Source organism: Pipistrellus hanaki, assembly GCF_964339955.1.
Source record: "Pipistrellus hanaki genome assembly, chromosome: 11".
NCBI classification, from domain to species: Eukaryota; Metazoa; Chordata; class Mammalia; order Chiroptera; family Vespertilionidae; genus Pipistrellus; species Pipistrellus hanaki.
In genome coordinates, this window is record NC_140513.1 from 53,026,235 (window position 1) to 53,045,983 (window position 19,749).

General features: G+C 41.8%; 1 protein-coding gene across 14 annotated transcripts in view; it reads right to left on the reverse strand.

Annotated features, from left to right (window-relative positions):
* The window catches only part of BNC2 (basonuclin zinc finger protein 2), a 427,699-nt gene extending 408,313 nt beyond the window's left edge, over positions 1-19,386 (reverse strand). For 9 of the 14 annotated variants that reach the window (XM_084898228.1, XM_084898237.1, XM_084898235.1 and 6 more), the window contains exon 1: positions 19,256-19,386. In XM_084898228.1, coding sequence (XP_084754354.1) covers positions 19,256-19,258 — 3 coding nt within the window. In that variant the 5' untranslated portion in view covers positions 19,259-19,386. Of the gene's footprint in view, positions 1-16,423; positions 16,576-19,255 lie in introns of those variants that run through there. The other 5 variants (XM_084898239.1, XM_084898238.1, XM_084898236.1 and 2 more) reach the window with 3 other exon arrangements.
* Between the last annotated feature and the right edge of the window lie 363 nt (positions 19,387-19,749).

The window sequence follows — 19,749 nt, forward strand, 5'->3', positions numbered from 1 at the left end:
AAAAAATCGAATTCCTCGTTAGCAGCTACTTTTCCTTTGGATTCTGTCAAATATCAGTATGAATAAGACTGCCTCTGAAAGTCTATGTGCACAGATTTGTACTTCACTAGCTTTCTCATGTCCCTAGCATTTATTCATGCCCAACATACAAATTTGCTGAACCAAGAGAAAATATAAAATACAGTCATGTGATAACCTATCTAATTTCTAGCCAAACAGACCTATTTAAAATTACTTGTATTATGGAGCATTTATGCAGCCTCACATCCTGGTTAAAAATTTTTCTTGACATCCTTTGCTTTCAGAGGCCTCCTCAGCCATGACCTACAGTAATTTTACTCAGATTCCATAGATTTACCCTGAAACAGAATTTATCAGTATTTACCACATGAAGCTGAGTTACATAAGACTACAAAATACTGCCCTGGTGTGTGTGGTTCAGTTGATAGGGCATCATTCCATGCACCAAAAGGCTACCAGTTCAATTCCCAGTCAGAGTACATGCTTGGGTTGTGGGCTTGATCCCCTGGTACGGGGCGTGTAGGAGGTAGCCAATTAATATTCCACTTTCATATCAATGTTTTCTCTCTCTATTCTTTCTCTCTCTCTCTCTCCCCCCCCCCCTCTTCCTTTCTCTCTAAAAATTATTCAAAATATATTTTTCAAAACTACAAAATACTGACACAATTTTGCAGGTGGAAGATGTTTCTAAGCATGCATTGATGTATGAATTGACAATTGACATATGCATGAAATCTCACACTGATTCTGTTTTTTATTTTTTAAATATTTTCTTACTGATTTCAGAGAGGGAGAGGGAAAGAGATAGAAATATAAATGAGAGAATCATTGATTGGCTGCCTCCTGCACACCCCACTGGAGGCTGATCCTGCAATCTGAGCATGTGCCCTGACAGGGAATGGAACCATGACCTACTGGTTCATAGGTCAATGCTCAACCACTGAGCCTCGCTGGCCAGGTTCACACTGATTCTTACATAGCCTAAATGAGTTTCCATGGGTTTCAAAAACTCCATTACTAGTGGGGAAAAATAACAAATATGTCTCAGTTGTTACTTCTAAACACTGTACTTATTCCAACGATGTAACTTAGTTTGAAATATTTCTGAATTCTTCATTTGTAAATATTTTCTGAGCCAATTTATCCAAAATATATGGATAAAACTAATTGTGCTAATTTTTTCTTACCAAAAATGGAATTATCTCACTTTATAACCCACCATTTCATCAGGCTTAACTTCTCGACAATTCAGAAAATTTGCTAGCACTGGACATACTTAGAAGAATTAGATTCAGGCCGTCTGAAACCAAGGTCAAATGAAGAGCTCCAAAAACATTTTAAGCGATGGCACCATCAGTGAATTATCTTCTAGGATCGTTGTGGTTAGCAAACTGGGGCTGGAGAGCCACATGCAGCTCTTTGGCCCCTTGAGTGTGGCTCTTCCACAAAATATCATGGCCTGGACGAGTCTATTTTGAAGTGGCGTTAGAAGAAGTTTAAGTTTAAAAAATTTGGCTCTGAAAAGAAATTTCAATCGTTGTACTGTTGATATTTGGCTCTGTTGACTAATGAGTTTGCTGACCACTGTTCTAAGACAATCTTATGAAGAATAATAATTATATCTGCTTATTTGTGATTTCAAAGTTTCCTTAGCATATACATTAGTACATTACTTCAATGCTTCATTCGTGTTTATGAAACCTGTCAAATATTGTATTAACAAGTCCTTCATGTTATAAAAGTTCTTTTAACTTAAGAAGGTATTAAAATGAGTATTTAAACAAACTTGCATCCAAATTCTAAGTTTATAATTTATTTCTGTGTCTTTAAAATTGCATAAACTGTAATTATAAAATGGAATGTAAAACTCACAATGGTGAATTTTACACTATGTGACTTACGTATATCTCAACTAGAGGCCTGATGCACAAAATATGTGTAAGGGGCCCTCAAACCCCTGGTTGCCCCGGCCAGCCCTCACAACCCCAGCTTCATCCAAGGTTGTCCGAAAGGATGTCAGGAAGGTCATTTGGTTGTTCGGTCTAATTAGCATATTAGCTCTTCATTATATAAGATAAACTATTTAAAAAAACTAAAGACACAGAGAGGCCAGCATGGCTCAGTGGTTGAGCACACATCTATGAACAAGGTCACAGTTCAATTCCCAGTCAGGACATATGCTTGGGTTGAGGGCTTGATCCCTAGTGTGGTGCAGGAGGCAGCCAATCCGTGATTTTCTCTCATCACAGATGTTTCTATCTCTCTCTCCCTCTCCCTTCCTCTCTGGTATAAATAAAAATATACTTTTTACACTGAAGACACAGAAATGCAAATATCCAATTAAGTTTCATTAAAAAAGCTTAAGTCATTCAAAATGAGGGGAAAGACTTATTCAAAGATTAAACAAAAGCTCACATCTCCCAGAAACAGACCAATCAGACAGCAATTTTGAATCATTACTGAAATAACTCACTTTCACAGGTGCACTTTCACTAAAAAGTCTTGAAGATTCCACAAAAAATTGAATGTTAAGGAATAAATACTGATATACATATGTATTTGAATTTCATATATATCATTCACAATCTGTGCGATCTTCTGAAAAATGAGAAGAATTTTTATGTTGGATCACCATCTTATTACTCAAAAGCAAAAAAAAAAAAATTTTGAAATAGCCGGACTGTGGAGATAAATCTTACTTTGAACAAAGTTCCATCCTTGTCCTGATCATGCTAGTTTTTTTTTTTTTACTTGATAGTAAATCCCTTATATTTGTACTAAGGTATCCTGCACCTTATAAAGCACAAACATAAACACAGAAGATGGAGATAAGTCAAATTTCCAATATATTTCCCCACATCCTATAGGATGATCTTGGCACACCACTTGTGGTGTTTACATCTACCCTGGATACCAAAGTTCCAATAAGCAGTTCAGAACAGAAACAGCAGGTGCCATAAGTAATCCTCCATGAATAACTAAGGGCTGATAAAACCAGGTAAATAATTTGCTTATGAATGAAATAATGTATATTCATTCATTCAATACATATCCTGTTGAATGTTTCCCATACCAGGAACTGCTACAGGTAGTGGAAATTCTGAAATTAACAAGACAATCAAAGTTCCTGTTCTTATGGAGCCAGATATCCCTGCGGGGGAGGGATCAGCAGACAAATAGTAAGCTGCATATAAACAAAAATGTAAATATATTTTCAAGTGGTGATAAACACAATGAAGAAAAGGAGCAGGGTTAAGAGGTCAGAGATGCATACAGCGTAGAAACACGTTCGAATTGGGTGACATCTGAGAGGACAACTGAATGAAACGGGGGAGGAAGCCATGCAAACAGCTGGGAGAAGATCAGTCAGGCAGAGGAAAACCACACGCGAAGACCTGAGGCAAGCACATGGTTGGAATGTTCAGTGAACAGCAAGAAGGTCAGTGTAACAACAGAAGCGAGCAGCCCTAGGAAATGTGGTTGGCACACTGGGCAGCGATCTCATCTCACATACTCTTTTGGGTCACAGCCCATTTTGGCCATGGCAGGAGTCTGGATGTCACTGCAGGTGTGGTAAGAAGTCACAGGGAGGTTTTGAGATGGGGAAGCTATTTCTCTGTGAAGAACAGTCTGGATGTGATGGGCAGGAGAGAGGCAGCACAAAGCCAGTTAGAAGATGCCCCAGTTTTCCAGGTAAGGGGTGATGGTCCTTTGGACCAGGGTAATAGCAGTGGGGTAGTACATGGGGCGGGGAGGGGGTGGAGATAATGGGGAGGCAGATCTAACAGGACTCTGCCCAGTACATGAGGGGCACAAGAGAAGGAGACACTGAAAGATCCTAGAAAAAATATATGGTGAATCTGGGTGTTTGGAAGCACATAAAAACAAGTTTCAAGCCACTCCTTTTAATTGGCCCTCTGTTTTTCAATGTATTTTTCAAACTACATTTTTATCAGTGTTCAACATTGCCTGTGCAATTTCTCCATTCTCTCCATCATCACCCTCACTTTATTTTCTGTTCTGACACCTTTTCAAACTTAAGTTCGGGATATATTAAACCCAGTGAGAGATGAAATAATAAAATTCTCACATTACACAACTGTTCCAAACTACACACTGAAAATATAAATGTAAGGATGAAAGTTAGACTAGGCCCATGGTCGGCAAACTGCGGCTCGCGAGCACATGTGGCTCTTTGGCCCCTTGAGTGTAGCTCTTCCACAAAATACCAAGGCCTGGGCGAGTTTATTTTGAAGAAGTGGCGTTAGAAGACGTTTTAAGTTTATAAAATTTGGCTCTCAAAAGAAATCGTTGTACTGTTGATATTTGGCTCTGTTGACTAATGAGTTTGCCGACCACTGGACTAGACCTAAGGAAACCCCAACAGGAAGCTTCCTTGTCGACCAGCATCTTCTGTCCTTAGGGCATCCAGTGGATATTCAGTGCCTCCTCTTTCTACCCTAACAAACTTTTCTCTCCAGTCAGAATCTAACTGATAATAAATGTTTTAAAAGGAACAAAAACTAAAGTAGAAAAATTAATTGGGCCTGGCCAGTATGGCTCAGTTGGTTAGAGCATCATCTCCAACATCATTGAGAAACTTGCCTACCACGCAGAAAACAGATTCAGAGATTAAGTATACACAAACAACATCCCTATTGGCTTCTAGATCGCAGTTTATTACACCTCTGTGTAAGGCCAATAAACAAGCAAAATCTTTTTTTTTCCCCCGCTAGAAAACTATTGTGTTATCCTGTGGCCTCCCAGCAATGTCGCCCGTCCCTCTACAAAATAATGACATGGAAGGTAGTGCCATGAAGTGTCTCCCAAGGAATCTAAAACGAGTGAAATGAAACTGCCATCTGCATTAGGTCCATAAAAAAACAAACGGAGTCAAAGTCACCTTAACAAGTAGCTCCCAGGGCAGTTGAGAGTATCTGCTTGAGAATATTAACATATCTAGAGAAAAAAGCATTTGTCAATCAGAAAAGGAAATGGAAGCAGAAGATAAGCAAGGCGTGGGGGTGGAGGGTACATTTTGTCAACGCTCTTCGGGACACAGTCCAAAGTATCCTTTGTAAATAGAACAGGTCACTGGTAGCGTTTTCCCTATGTGAGGAGGCTCTTCCGCCTTCCACTTCCATCCCTAACACTCTCTGCTTAACTCCCAAAAGCATAAAGCAATGAGCAACATTTTGATTGTAATTTGGCTGCAAAGGAGAAAATGTGCTAAGCGTGCCAATACAAGTAGGTGAGTATTCCACCTAACATGGTATGCAGACATATACACGGTCACACACCAGGCTTGCAGGTGTGTGTGTATTCTCCACCTCTCTGTCCGTGAACAAGCTGAATGAATTTGCGAGTAACTGAACTCTTTCAAAGGTGGTGTACTGACAAAATTAGATTTCTAAGCAAATGAAGACCAGAGACAGACTCTAGACTATGGTTATTCTTTTTCATATAATGAATATCTTCCTGCCAATGAATGTTGTGCTCCCCGATGTTAGGGTTATAGCTTCTGCTTCATCTGTAATACTTACAGCAGCTAACGGAGTGTCTGTCATGAGCCTCGCAGAAACTCAAACGCCTATTGTTATATTTGAAAATAAACGTGTGTTAGGCTTTGAAATATGAAGACAACTGAACTCCCACGCCTATCCCAGATGTACAGCTTGAACACCAAAAAACTGAAAAAATTTGAAAGGATTTTTTTATTTTTACCAAATCACTACACTATTGCCTAATATTGTTTCATGCAAATATACAGCAAGTTATTCTACATATAGTAATCAACTATTTACTTGCTGGCTGTTTTTATTTATTACCCAGGCATATCTCTATTTCAAAAATACAATTTGATATTAGTAAAACATTCAGTGATAACTCTCAACATACATCCATGCCATCCATACATACAACTGAAACTACAAAAAAAATAACATACCAGGTATTACTTACTGCAGCATGGAAATATAAGTGTTAAACCATTCCTTTCCACCCCGAAAATAAAATTTCAATAAACTACTATCCTGACTTTCCACAAGAGTTGTAAAGTATCAGTTCCTCATGGATACTTCTATATACACACAAACAACACACACACACACACACACACACACACACACACTCATTTTGTTAGATCTAGTAATTATCATTGTACTCTATACACAAAAAATGTCATGTCAATAACTGGTTGATGTTGAGGGACACAGTGACACCAAGAAAACCAACGAACAAACACAAGTCCCTTGTGTGAAACTATTTCTTACCAGAGATAGCGATAGGCTGAAAAATATGGCTCAACACCTGGCAGAAGTTCTGGGTTTAAAAATATTTATTTTGTAGTATCACTTCAAGTTAATGTCCTCCGAAGCAAAATTAATGTTTTGGTCTTTAAAAACTAATTCAAACAAATACAACGTTGTTTTGTTTCCAATCACCTTTCAGAATGAGAGCAAACTCTGAACACACGGTGCTTCTACCAGCATGCCTCACAGGTATGCTGACAGAACAAACGTCCCTACCCCACTGGAGAGTCAAATGTGTATCCCAGTGGGATTACATACCACCGACCAGAGAACTGAGTGGGACTTCCTTTGTATGGCTATATTGTTCTAATTAATTGCCTCCTTTCCTCAAACCATGCACAATACCAAGAACAGCACAAACGATTTTGTCATTCTATATACATATGTGCACATGTCAAAACATGTTAAAAAGGACAAAAATGCAGCACTGATTTCTTGTTCAACATGAACAAAATGTGCCATGGGAAAAATAAAATGTATATGTAATCCAAAACTAAGTGTCTAGTAAATATACATTTTTCAACCATATCAACTTCTATAAATGATTTTAAATCCTTTACAGAATTTTTACCAGGGGAAATGTAAATCCTCAAACTATGTCATGAGATACAATTTAAAGTTGGCTAATTAACTTTTAAATATACAAACACTGATGTGGGGAGAAAGAAAGACACATACTCTGCACTTATCTATTTAATCAGCACATCTAATTAATAGCTGATACTGAATGAAAAATAAAACTTTTTGTCCAAAACAACTGGCAGAGGACAAAAATAGACAATAAAGTTAAGCAAGACTGGTCCATCAGAAGACCAGAAAAGCAATTACACTGGATGGAAATATAGGTTTTTACTACCATGAATAAAGAGAAATTAGAACTTTAAGGGAATAATTGTTTTTAATTCAACAATGACACAACTCAGCTGCTTCCAAATTAGATTACCTTTCATTTGCTCCCCAGTGTCTCTAAATTTTAAAATGAGGTATTTTAATTACAAATTTTGTCAGATAAACTTTAAAATAAGCTCGTACTTCCAAATGTGTCATGCTAGATTTGAATAACTAGACTAGTTAGTTTGGGTTTGAAATCTTACAAGTTTTAGCTTTAGTCACTGTTGGTGTTTTTCTAGTCACTACGAAATGTCCAGAAAGAGAAATTTCTCAATCATAACTTTTTTCTTCCTTTCCTTTGACATATTTATAAAACCAAAAACAATTATTTCTAGGTACTTAATTCCACCCTCCCGGGCATGAACTGTCTCTCTTATACAGAACACCTAGAATTTTTTTAAATGCTGTGATAATTAAAAAACATCAAAGTAAAACCAATGTGTTTCACAGGGAACTAACAGCCCTTTCTGGCTCTTAGTCAACTGACATATTTCTTGTCCCCTGCAGAACCACCAAAAAGCTGCAATAGCACCCAAACAATAGATGTACCTTCTGAATGCAGTCTTTCCTCTTTTAGAATCAGATAAATTTGTTTTAAAAGAAGACTGGTAAGGACAAAAACAACAAAGAACAGACAAATTAGACTACTTTAAAAGCTTCTGTATAGTAAAGAAAGTAATCGAACATGTGTAAAAGCAACCTACTGTTTGGTTGCAAATTATAATTCTGATAATAGGTTGATATCCAGAATATATCAAAAAACAACTCAACAATTTAAAAAACTCCAATAAATGACTAAAATCTTGAATAGACATTTCTCCAAAGAACACATACAAATGGCCAACAAGCATATGAAAGAAATGATGGTCAACATTATTAACCACCAGGGAAATACAAGTCAAAACCACAATGAGATATCACCTCACACTCATTAGAAAGGCCACTATAGGAAGGAAGGAAGGAAGGAAGGAAGGAAGGAAGGAAGGAAGGAAGGAAGGAAGGAAGGAAGGAAGGAAGGAAGGAAGGAAGGAAGGAAGGAAGAGAGGGAGGGAGGGAGGGAGGGAGGGAGGAAGGGGGGAAGGGAGGGAGGAAGGAAGGGAGGGAGGGAGGGAGGGGGTAAGGGAGGGAGGGAGGAAGGAAGGCAGAGTTGGAAAGAAATAAGCCATTTACAGAAGGACAAATACTACACGATGCCACTTACATTAACCACCTATATTATAAAGAGGTAATATGCAAATTAGGCTGGGACTCCATAACAGGTCAATGCCAGACAGGAGGAGGTTGCTCACGCAGGTGAGGCAGGGAGCAGAGCCGGAGACAGAAGCAGGGGGGCTGGGGGATGCTGCGAGTCAGGCCTGACTCCAAGGCAGATGGTGCTGTGTGAGTCAAGCACAGGTCCCAGCTCCCCGTGGGGTACCTCCTAGCACGGTGGGAGGCCAGGCGCCTCCTCGCGTGGCTGGGCCTCTACTTTAAGATAATCAAACTCTTAGAAAATAAAATGGTGGCTGCCATGGGCTGTGGGGAGACAGAAAAGGGGACTTGTTCAACAAAGTTTCAATTCTGCAGGATGTAAAAGTTCTAGAGATGTGTTGCACAAGACACAGTTAATGCCACTGTACCTTAAAATGGTTAAGTTGTTCAGTTTTTATGATGTGTGTGTATGTGGTGAGGGGGTAATTGATTTGAGAGAGAGAGAGAGAGAGAGAGGAGAAAGGGAGAGAGAAACTGATGTGAGAATCATTGACCTGTCGCCTCCAAAATGCATGCCCACCAGAGATTGAATCTACAACCTAAGCATGTGTCCTTACTGGGAATCAAACTCACAAGCTTTTGGTTTATGGGATAACGCTCCAACCAACAGATCCAGGGTTTTATGTTTTACCACAACAAGAAAAATGTTTAAGTAAACTGCTAAGGAACCAAGAATAGCTTAAAATAATCTTGGGGGTGTGGTGGGGGGGGAAGGAATGGAATTAGAAGACTCACATTTCTCAGTCACAAACTTAATGCAAAGCTACAGTAATCAAGACAGTGTGGTATTTGCACAAGGATAGTCATGTAGCTGAATGGACCCAAATAAGAAATCCAGAAACAAGCCCGTACACCTAAGGTCCAATGATTCTCCACAAAGGTGCCATCGTAATTCAATAGAGGGAAAGAACAGTCTTTCAACAAATGTTTCTGGGAACAACTGGAATGAAGATCCCTACTTCAAATTACACAAAAGTTAGCCAGAAAGGATCAAAGCTTTGCCATAGCTGGTTTGGCTCAATGGATAGAGCGTCAGCCTGCATACTCAAGGGTCCCAGGTTCGATTCTGGTCGGGCTCATGTGCCTTGGTTGTGGGCACATACCCAGTGCAGGAGGTGGCTGATTGGTATCTCTCTTTCAATGATGTTTCTAGCTCTCTATCCCTCTCCCTTCCTCTATAAAAATCAATTATGTGTGTGTGTGTGTGTGTGTGTGTGTGTGTGTGTGTATATATATATATATATATATATATATTTTTAAAGGATCAAAGCTTTAAATATAAGAGCTCAAACTGTAAGACTCTTGAAAGAAAATACAGGAATAGGTCAGCATGACCTTGGTTTAGACAGTGGTTTCTTCGAGTACCCAAAGCACAAACAACAAAAGAAAAATTAAGCCCAGGACAGTGTGGCTCAGCTGGTTGGGCATCCTCGCTATGCACTGAAAGTGTGCCAGTTTAATTCCCGGTCAGGGCACACACCTGGGTTGCTTCTGGACCCCCGATGGGGGTGTGAAGGAGGCAGCTGATAGAGTTTCTCTCTCTTTACTTCCCCTTCCTCTCTCTCTAAAAATCAATTTCAAAATCTTCCAAAGAAACAAAAAAAAATATTAATAAGTTGGATTTTATCAAAATCTAAAGCTTCTGTGCTTCATAAGACACCAACAAAAAAGTAAAAAGACAACCCACATAATGGAAAAAAATATTTGTAAATCTTCTGTCTAAAATATATAAAGAGCTCTTATGTCCAGAATATATAAAGAGCTCTTACAACTCAACAATGAAAAGACATATAACCTATTTTTTTTTAAATGGCTAAAGGGCCCAGCCAGGTATGGCTCAGTGGTTGAACCAGGAGGTCATGGTTAGATTCCTGGTCAGGGCACATACCCTGGGTTGAAGGAGGCGGGGTTTGCAGGAGGCAGCAGATCAATGATTCTTGGTCATCACTGATGTTTCTATCTCTCTCCCTCTCCCTTCCTCTCTGAAATCAATAAAAATATACATTTTTTAAATGGCTAAAGGATTTAACAGATCTTTTTCTACAAATATACAAATGGCCAATAAGCATATGAAAAGATGCTTAACATTAATCATCAGAAAAATGCAAAGGAAAACTACTTCACAATCATTAGGATGCTTAAAATTAAAAGACAGACAATAGCAAGTTTGGAGTGGATGTAGAGAAATTAGAAAACTCACATACTGTTGGTGGGAATGTAAAATGGTGCAGCTGCTTAGTAAAAGTGATTTGGCACTCTCTCTCTCTCAAAAGGTTAAAGATAAGCTCCCATATGACTGGAATTCCACTCCTAGGTATGGACCCAACAGAAATGAGAACAAAACATTTGCACACACATGCTCATAGCAGCATTATTAATCTATATATATAAAAAGCCAACAACCAGAATGCCGTTAACAACCAGAACTACCGGTGGCTATGACACCCACCATGGCCAGCTAACCGGTGAATCAAAGGGTGGGGCCCACCGGTCAACCTCCTGCAGGGCCTCCCCTGGGCTAGTCCCGCCCCTAATGTACCCCCACCACCCCAATGGGCCCACAACCCCTCCCCCCAGCCAGCTCTACCCCAAATCAGCTCCCACCACCCAGCACTCAGACCAGGGGCAGGGCTGGCTAGCCAACTACCCATGGTCCCTCCCCCAGGCCACTGGCCCCATATTGGCCCTCCCCACCCCATTCGAGAATGGGGCCGGCCAACCCACCGCCCACAGCCCCTCCCTACAGCCAGCCTCACCCCCAATTGACCCCCCACCCCAATCAGGGGCAGGGGCCTGCTTGCCAATCACCCTCAGCCCCTCTCCTCAGCCAACCAAGCCCTGACTGGCCCTGTCACATAAAATTGGAAAGCACATTCGCAATGACCAAACTCTCTTGTTGTACAAATGACGAAATGGAGGCTCTCAAACCTAGATGGAATAGAGTATGGTCTGTCTGCAAACCCGGTCCCAGGGCTATTCTCACTCTGAGTGGATAATGGTGCCTCCAATCAGCCATGGGCACCGAGACACTGGCTGGACCGAGTTTTAGGATTCCCAAAGAGAGTAGCTATTGCATGGATCCCTTTCTCTTTAATTAGCACATAGCTCTGGCGCATTTTCTAAGTTGCTTTTTTTGTTGTTGTTGTTGGGGGAAGGGGGTCAGGGAGGGAGTGGTGGCTAAAATTATAGCTCCCAAGTCCCTCTTTCCTCTTCTACTTCACCCAACACAAACCATCATGAATGGAAGCAGGACTATTAGAAGGGAGAAAGTTAGCATTCCCTTGTCTTGGCTGGAGGAAAGCCACCTGGTCACCTCACACGATAAAAGGCAAATTCATCTTACAACAATGTGCACAGAGCTTTCCCCCAATGGCCCAGAGAAGTGAGCATGGCCCTAGGCTGGCTGGACACTGAGCTGTCAGTTACTGAATATGTTTCACTGGAAAGGAGCATCCCACCTGAGGGAAGGAATATGAAAAATAGCTCATCTTTCTTCCCTGAAACAAAGGCAATTAAGCTCTTTAAAACAGTCACAAGACACCATAAAAAGCTTACCAGAGAAAGCTTCAAATGCAACTATTAAAAAGTGAAACGTGGCTTTAAAAAAAAAAAAAAAAAAAAAAAAGATAGGGTCAAGTAAAAATTACAAATAACTTTATAAGGATTGGTAATAAATCATTAATATGTTTGCAAAGTTGTTGGCGAGCCCCCAAAGAGTTTGGAAAACTGACAAGAATTATTTAAATTAGAAAGACCAAAATATTTCTTATCCACTCTTCGTAACAAAGTTTTCCTAGTTAAAAAACAAATTACACTTTTGGGTAGAGAGAGATGAAGGTGTTATAATTTACCACTTTCTACTCAAATGTTTCAAGAATTCTTAAAAAGTAACTCTATGAATCTTCTAAGACGTTGAAGCAACATCTTCCAATTCAAAAGTTACAAATATTCATCTTTATTATGATTTGAAAATGATCCAATGATCACTGTATTTTTTCCCCCCTTTACATCGAGGCAGCAAGGCCAATGCATTTCTAAATAATCAAATCATTAGCAGCAGAGGGAAATGCAAAGGGGAAGAGAGCAGCACAGGAAAATTAACAGGCCACCTTATTGTTATACATATTTTAAATACAGATGGCATCTACGAAATGTCTCCATGCTTTCCTAAGAATGGAAGAACTAAGATAAATTCTATAAATGACTCGGGTCATATAAAAACGGTTACACTACACTAAAGAGTCACCAGAAGCGAGCACTTTCCTCCTCTGTAAGACTAAAAATGAAATTAAGACTTTTCAGTGCTGTCCGACGTATTCCATTTTCCCCTCAAATGAGGTTTAGATGAAAACAATGTGACTGACAAGCTCCGCACAGGCAAACCTTGGCAGCCCTCGACTCTGTCTATCTCCTTTGGCCTGTTAAGCAAAATTCCTTCACAAACTGTTGGTCTTTGCAATAACTCCTACAAAGCTCATTACTGCCAGTGCCGGCCTATCCCCCATGTTGTGCATTTATCCCTGGGATGCATATCAACATGTGGCACATGTCCTTGACATGCACAGAAGAGCTGCACCCCAGGACGGCAGCATGCACGACAATGGTGCCGGCTCTCACTTCTTTATGGTTGCTGGGATGTAACCGAGAAATCTAATAACTGTGACAGTGGGGCCTTTCGGGTTTTCCCTGCCTCTCCAGACAGTGAAGCTGCACAGACACTAATGAAAGGTTAAATGAATAGGAATAGTTGACAAGAGGTACAATAAAGAAGGAGCTTGGTAATCCATAGACACTGAGCAGAGATCCTTGGCTCAAGCAGAGAAAGGACAGCACATCGCCGAGTCACAATATTTAAAACAGCTTGCTATACACAGAGGCTTTTGTGTCTGGGTACACGTCTGGCTTCGGACTGGAAGAGGAAAAAAAAAAAGATACTGAAAAGGAATTTCAGCATGGGGAACTTTGGCAAATGTAAGGTCATAATAAGAGAAAAATGTTTTGTGTGGGTTGTTACATCTTTCTGAGAAACACACATTAAAAAAATAAAAATAAAAATAAAAATAAATTAAAAAAAGCAGGGACTATGAACTCACAAACCACCAGTTCCAAGACAATGCTATACATTTTGATAACTGTTACATACTGTATCTGGAGAGCTGGGTGGATGCAATCAATTCCCACTGGTAAGATCCACACGCAGTGACTCATTTAGCACTTCCACATTCTGCCTTCCTTATGGGAGAATTCCTGAAACTCATTTTAGAGTTTTACTGTTCAAGGTCTAGTCTTTAGTGAACGTGATTTGTAACAAATATCACCAAAACTCTCAAGCCATCTATCTTCCTTCCACTCAATGCAAAACTTCCCAGCAGTTTACTGTAAGGAAACTGAATCTGCATGCTAGCAATGTGTGAAGTGCAAGGCAAACTTTTTGTAATTTCAAGTGACTGCAAAGTGAAATGTCCTCAAATAGAATTCTTAATTATTACATTTGGTTTGTGAATGCCATACCTTAATGGAAGGTTGTCTTCCTGGGGAAATTGATTTTAAATTATAATAGCAAGATTATTTAAATCACCAAGGGGAAAAAAATGCTCCAGATTATCAGAAAACATAAAGAAAAAAAGAAAAAAATGACTTTGTTAGGTAGACTTTTTTTTTTTTTTTTTAAGAAAATAAGTTATAACTCTTCTGTGGCAAACCTTAAAAATGACCTATCTGTAAAATTGTTCCTATGCATATACATGAGTTAGAATATAGTTTACAATAAATGGTAAAAGCATACTGAGAACATGTTTTAAAACAAGGGAGCCTCTTTGAACAGCCAAATTAAATTATAGCTGAACTCTTGAGTGTACTGGGGGTTCTAATAAGCAACAAATAAAGACTTTTATTGGCTAGCGATATAATGAGAGCTACTGTTCAAGAGATGAAAAAAAAGGCAAATCTGGGTAGTTTATCTCACTGGATTATATTATTTACTTAAATGGCAAATAAGTTTGTCCAAAGTAAGGCTACTAAAAACTACTATATACATATTAAAGAACAATTATGGTCAATGACTCTTGAATGTAAATATATCACAAATTTTAGTGGGAAGACTGTGAAATTAAACAACAAATACTGAACTTAATACCACTTGAGTTCTATTTCTTTAAATGTAACATATTTATTGATTCCTAATATAAATGGCTTACTATTTATGCTTATACCATGAAGCATGTATCTTAAAGGAGACTTCTCTCCAGAGTGCGGCAGTTGTGTGTAGAACTACTTCAAAACCATTATTTACAGAGAGGAGGCTGTCTCTAAATGAACTGAAAGAAGGTACCCATCCCCTTCCTTAGTGACTTGGGAGGAAGTTACATTTAATAGAACATGGAAGGTTGGCCTCCTAACAGGAGAACCCCTTCAGTTAACAAAACGATAAACAGACCTTAGCAAACCAAATCAGATTTAAAATATATTTGCTTGCATTTTGCTTGATCTTCAAAATAACCTAAAAGGTAGAACTTAGAAATCTTAGCAAACTACTTGATCACTTTTCTTACAGGAAGTTCTGTTGTTTCTGCCACAGCTTAAAAAAAAAAAAAAAAAAAAAAAAAAAAAAAAAAACTAAACACCAAACCTACAATAACCCCTCCAAACCTAAACACTAAGCCAGTATGCCAATATTCTTTATGTACTTTTTCTACAAACTTGTGATTGCCAGAGTGATTTTTTCCCCCTTAAATATGTCTAATAAAATCACGAGGCTCCCTCTAGCTCTTCAGAGTGGAGTTTACTAACCAATGACCCTATGTAATTTCCATCCAGCAGGAAAGATTTGAAAAGGCTGCCTCCCCTTCTACAAGGAATGTTTTCAACTGTTTCTTGTAAAGATGTAGATGGTAAATGAGACCATCTGCACAGGAATTAAGGAAACACTGCTCCTTATATCCACCTCACGTTGTGAATCTATTACTTACCTCCAACCCACGCTTTATATACGAAATTCTATAATAAAACTTTAACCTGTGTTTTAAGCTATATCTACATTCCCAACTTAGATTTACCCACCTTGCTAAAATCAATTTTAAACTCAAAAATAAAAAATAAATAAAATAAAACAAGTAACAACATATATTAACATCTATACCAAATTCAAACTTGTGGTCCGGTCCCAGTTCTAAAAACCTACATTTAAATGCAGGAGGGAAAAAAAATGTTTTATTAAAACTGTCTCTGTGGGGTTTATGGGAAACAGAGATGCTCATGGTAATTTGTAGAAAACACTTCCATGTGCCATATTTATACACAACATTGGTAATGACTTTTTTATTGCTTAATCTTTTCTGCCATTCAGTATTGGACACGTTTGGGATTGTAGTTATTTAGAAGACTATAAATAATATAGTTGGAAAATGCCATTGATATTTAGTCTATCTTTACCATAGCCATAAAAGCCACACAGTGCACTGGCAAATTGTCTCAAACAAGTGAGTCTGAAAAATGCTAAACAGAGCTCCTCATACTCACTAGGACCATCTTTTCAAATACTTAAGGAATATTTAAAATGGTGAGGAGCCTTAACTCTAAACTTAAAAATAAAGGGGAACCACTAGCTTCAAGTCATCACCTATTTTGGACTCCCTTAATGTAAGACATATTCCCAGGAACAACAAAAAGAACAGCTCCCTCCACCTCCCAACCCCCGCCCCCTTTTTGAGCCAGTGTCCAATTTCTCCTTTTCTGAACAGCTGTATTATCCAACTTAAGTTGCTCTGCTAATTTCAGTCCCACAAGGACTAACTTGGAAGGCAAAAAAAAAAAAAAAAATACAAGAAAAGATCAATTTGCTGGGAAAGATCAAATGAGAAAACTGTGGGGACAGCACCAGGTCAGCGTGTGGAGAGCTAAGCAGACCTGTTCTTCATTAACTGCAGCTCTCTGGGGATGTCACACACTACCTGTCCGTGGGCTTTATTGAACTGCCTAACCCGCCTTCTCTGTTCCATTCTTCTGGGCCCAAGTGAATCATATCCTGCTGCTGACAAGTTAGCAGGGGACTGCGGCTGCTACATGAAAGTGCTTTTCTTTCTTGTCTAAATCAGGCAGATTTTTGAAAGGACGACACAGCACTGACTCGTGACATGGCAAGATGAAACGAGAGGTCTGGGCCGGTCTTGGAGCTGTGCAGATAAAAGTAATCAAATGACACTCCTGGAATGCAAATTGGCATTCTTGACTGCAGCAATTGCACAACCATGAAACATCCCTGACAGCAAGCAAGATTAGGACAAAATGTTATGTAAAGCGCTGAACTCAAAAACTCTCACTTGAAAATTCAAACTGTAGCACTTACATTTTAATACGGCAACAGTCCGCTTGCTTTTGTCTGTTTCTTTTTTGTCATCACACCTCCCTGCCTGACAGACATCTTCACATTTCAGGTAAAAGGGGAAGAGGGGATCAGTATTTGGAATGTATAACTGCTACTAATATTTTCTTAATATTTATGTTTTGAAATCCCAAGGTTGCTTTTTCCCTCCTCCTAAGTTTAACAAGCAAACAACACCGAACTTAAAATGCTCAAGGGGGGAAAAAAGAAAGAAAAAAAAAAAGTCAGTTTCAAACTTTTCTCACAAGAGTCTCCCATTCAGGCTCAGCCTCACTTCCCTCAGGTGAAGATACTCCAGAATACTTTGGTAAAGTGATTAGCAATCTGGATTTTAAATACTCTGCTCTCTGGGAACAGAAGAGTTAGCTACCCCTGAGAACTTCATTAAGGCGGAACAGTTTAAATGAAACCGCTACAAATGAAAACCCAGATACCCTCTAGAAGTTCCTAAGAGATTTTTTTGGGGGGGGTGGTTCCAAAGGGTAAAGGAAGTTCTATCAGCTTGGACAAGGTCTCACTCCTCTCGAGTTACGTCCTCGGATCAGACACACCACCTAGGGAATCTATCCCCCCACTGCCAGCACGCATGTGTGTGCACAGTCACCTCTGAAACTGCAGGACACACAACGCAGCGGGTGACACATGGGTTTAGTCACTGTTCAAAGTGACCAGTGTTCGGAAAGAGATGTGCAGACACATAGGGCACAGGCTAAGGAAGAAAAAAAGGGAAGAAAAAAGAATCCCTACAACCGGCTTTTACAGTGTTCTTGTGTTAAATGCCGCTTAGAAGAAGGAAAAAAAAAAAAACGCTCAAGCGCTAAACAGATACTTTGAACATTCTGTTTTGACGCCTCCACTTAAACACAGGTTCCAACCATTGTAACTGTCCACGAAGTGCATTAAAAAAAAAATAATAATGAAACAGCCACTCCCTGCCTCTTTAATCCTGGGCACTCGGGGATTCTCTTATGATGTCTTTTGTACATCCCTTCTCCAACAAGCCTGACCCTAGGGGAAAATGGGAAGCACCATACATCGCGCGCTGCTTTCAGAATCACTTTAATTTCTGTCCGCCTCACTGTAGCCACCGTCTTGGGCGCACGCTGTTTTTGTCTGCGCGCCTGCCTTTGACAAGTCGCATCTCCTGACCCTCCAGTCTTGACTTTGATCACGGAAACAAGGGATGTCACACACCAAGGGGAAGGGAAGAGAGGGGACATGCCGACCCGCTACCTGCCTTCTTCTTACATATGCCATCTACTTTGCGGAACCGGCTGGGAGATCCCCCAAGTGGGGGGAGGAGGGGTAATAGCAGCAGCACCGGGTGGAAGCAAACGAAAAGGAAGCGAGTGGTCCAGCCCCATTTCTAGCAAATCCATTTCAAGCAAATCCCTTCCCCGCAAGCGGACAGAGCGCCCGTCCGCGGGCGAGCCGCCTGCGCGCCGCCTCGCCGCCCGGAGCCGCTTCCAGCGCAGCCGGCGGTGCTGGCATCTCCGCGGCTGCGTTCGCCGCCGCCGCCGCCACTTGCACTTGGAACTTTTATTTTTTTAATCTCAACCTCACTTCACAGGGGATTACATCTAGGGTTTTTTTTTTTGGGGGGGGGGTGGGGGGGGGAAGGTATTATTATTCTGCCCCCTCTCCGGGCCCCAAATGCCACCGTGCGGTCCACGTGTAAGTCGGGCAAATCGGCTCCTCCAAACATTGCACCTCCAAAACCTCTCCCTCTCCGGGGTTTCTTGCCTGCGCTTTGCACATTCTTCCTAACAACCTCCGGGAGCACTTCCTACAATTTCTTCATTTGCAAAGGGAAGTTTCCACCCCCCCACCCCGCCCCCCAACGTGAGGGTGAAGGGAGGGCACAGCCAAGATGCGGGGGACCTGGTGGCCGCGGCCGCCTTCCCCGCGCGCCCCGCCGCTCGTCCCCCGCTCGCGGGCAAGTTTTAAAAGTTCCCGTTGTCTCCAAAGCTCTCCTCTCCGCCCGCCCCAGCTCCTTCCAGCGCTCCATTCATCCCCCCGCCTCCCCCTGGTCCCCCTTTCTCCCCCCCCCGCCCCAGCCAGTCCCCAACCCCCAGGAGCTGCCGCTCACCTTTCCCCGCAGCCGCGAGAGGGGGCGACGCTCCCAGCGCCCCCGCACACCCTCCCACCTGGAACTCTCCGCGCAAACTTGGGCCAAGTTGAGAGGGGATTTCGGGGGCACAGCAGGGGCCAGGTTGGGACTGGGGCTCTCCTCCCCTCCCATGCCCCCCTCCCCACCACCACCACCACCCCCCCTCCACCTCTCCCCGCCGGACTCGGAGAAAACACGGTCTTTCCCCCCCCCCCTCCCCGGGCGGCCGGGGGGCTCCCCGCTCCCGAAGTCTCGACTAGAAAGCAGGAAAGGAGGGTGGAAACTTCTTACCATCTCCGCATGCTGGTTGTCAAGTGCAGCCCCCGCCTCTTGGTCTCCTCTTAGCGGCCGCGCCTGGACCAGCCCCTCGGCCGCCGCCGCTCGCCGCTCCGTCTCGGCCTTTCTCTCCCTCCCCCGCCCGCCCGCCGGGCTCCTCCGGCCGCCGCGCCCGCCGCCGCCTCCCCGCCCGCGCGCGCCCGCCGCGGCCCCTCGGGCTCAGGTGACTGATTTACACCCGCGCCCGAGCCGGAGCCTGCGGCGCTCCCCGGCTCCTCGGGACACAAAAAGGAAAAGAAGAAAAAAAGAAAAGGATCGGGCCGTCGCGGGAGGGGGCTGCCGCGGGGGGCGGGGGCGGGGGCGGGCGGCCGGGGGCCGGGCGGGGTGACCCGGGGGGGGGGGCGGGCTGGCGGGCCCCCCGGGAGGCTCCTCTCCGCGGGGATTGTTGTCGCGACTACAAGGTGGCTTCCCTTTTTTGCACCGGAAAAAAGTCGGATTCGTGTGGCCTC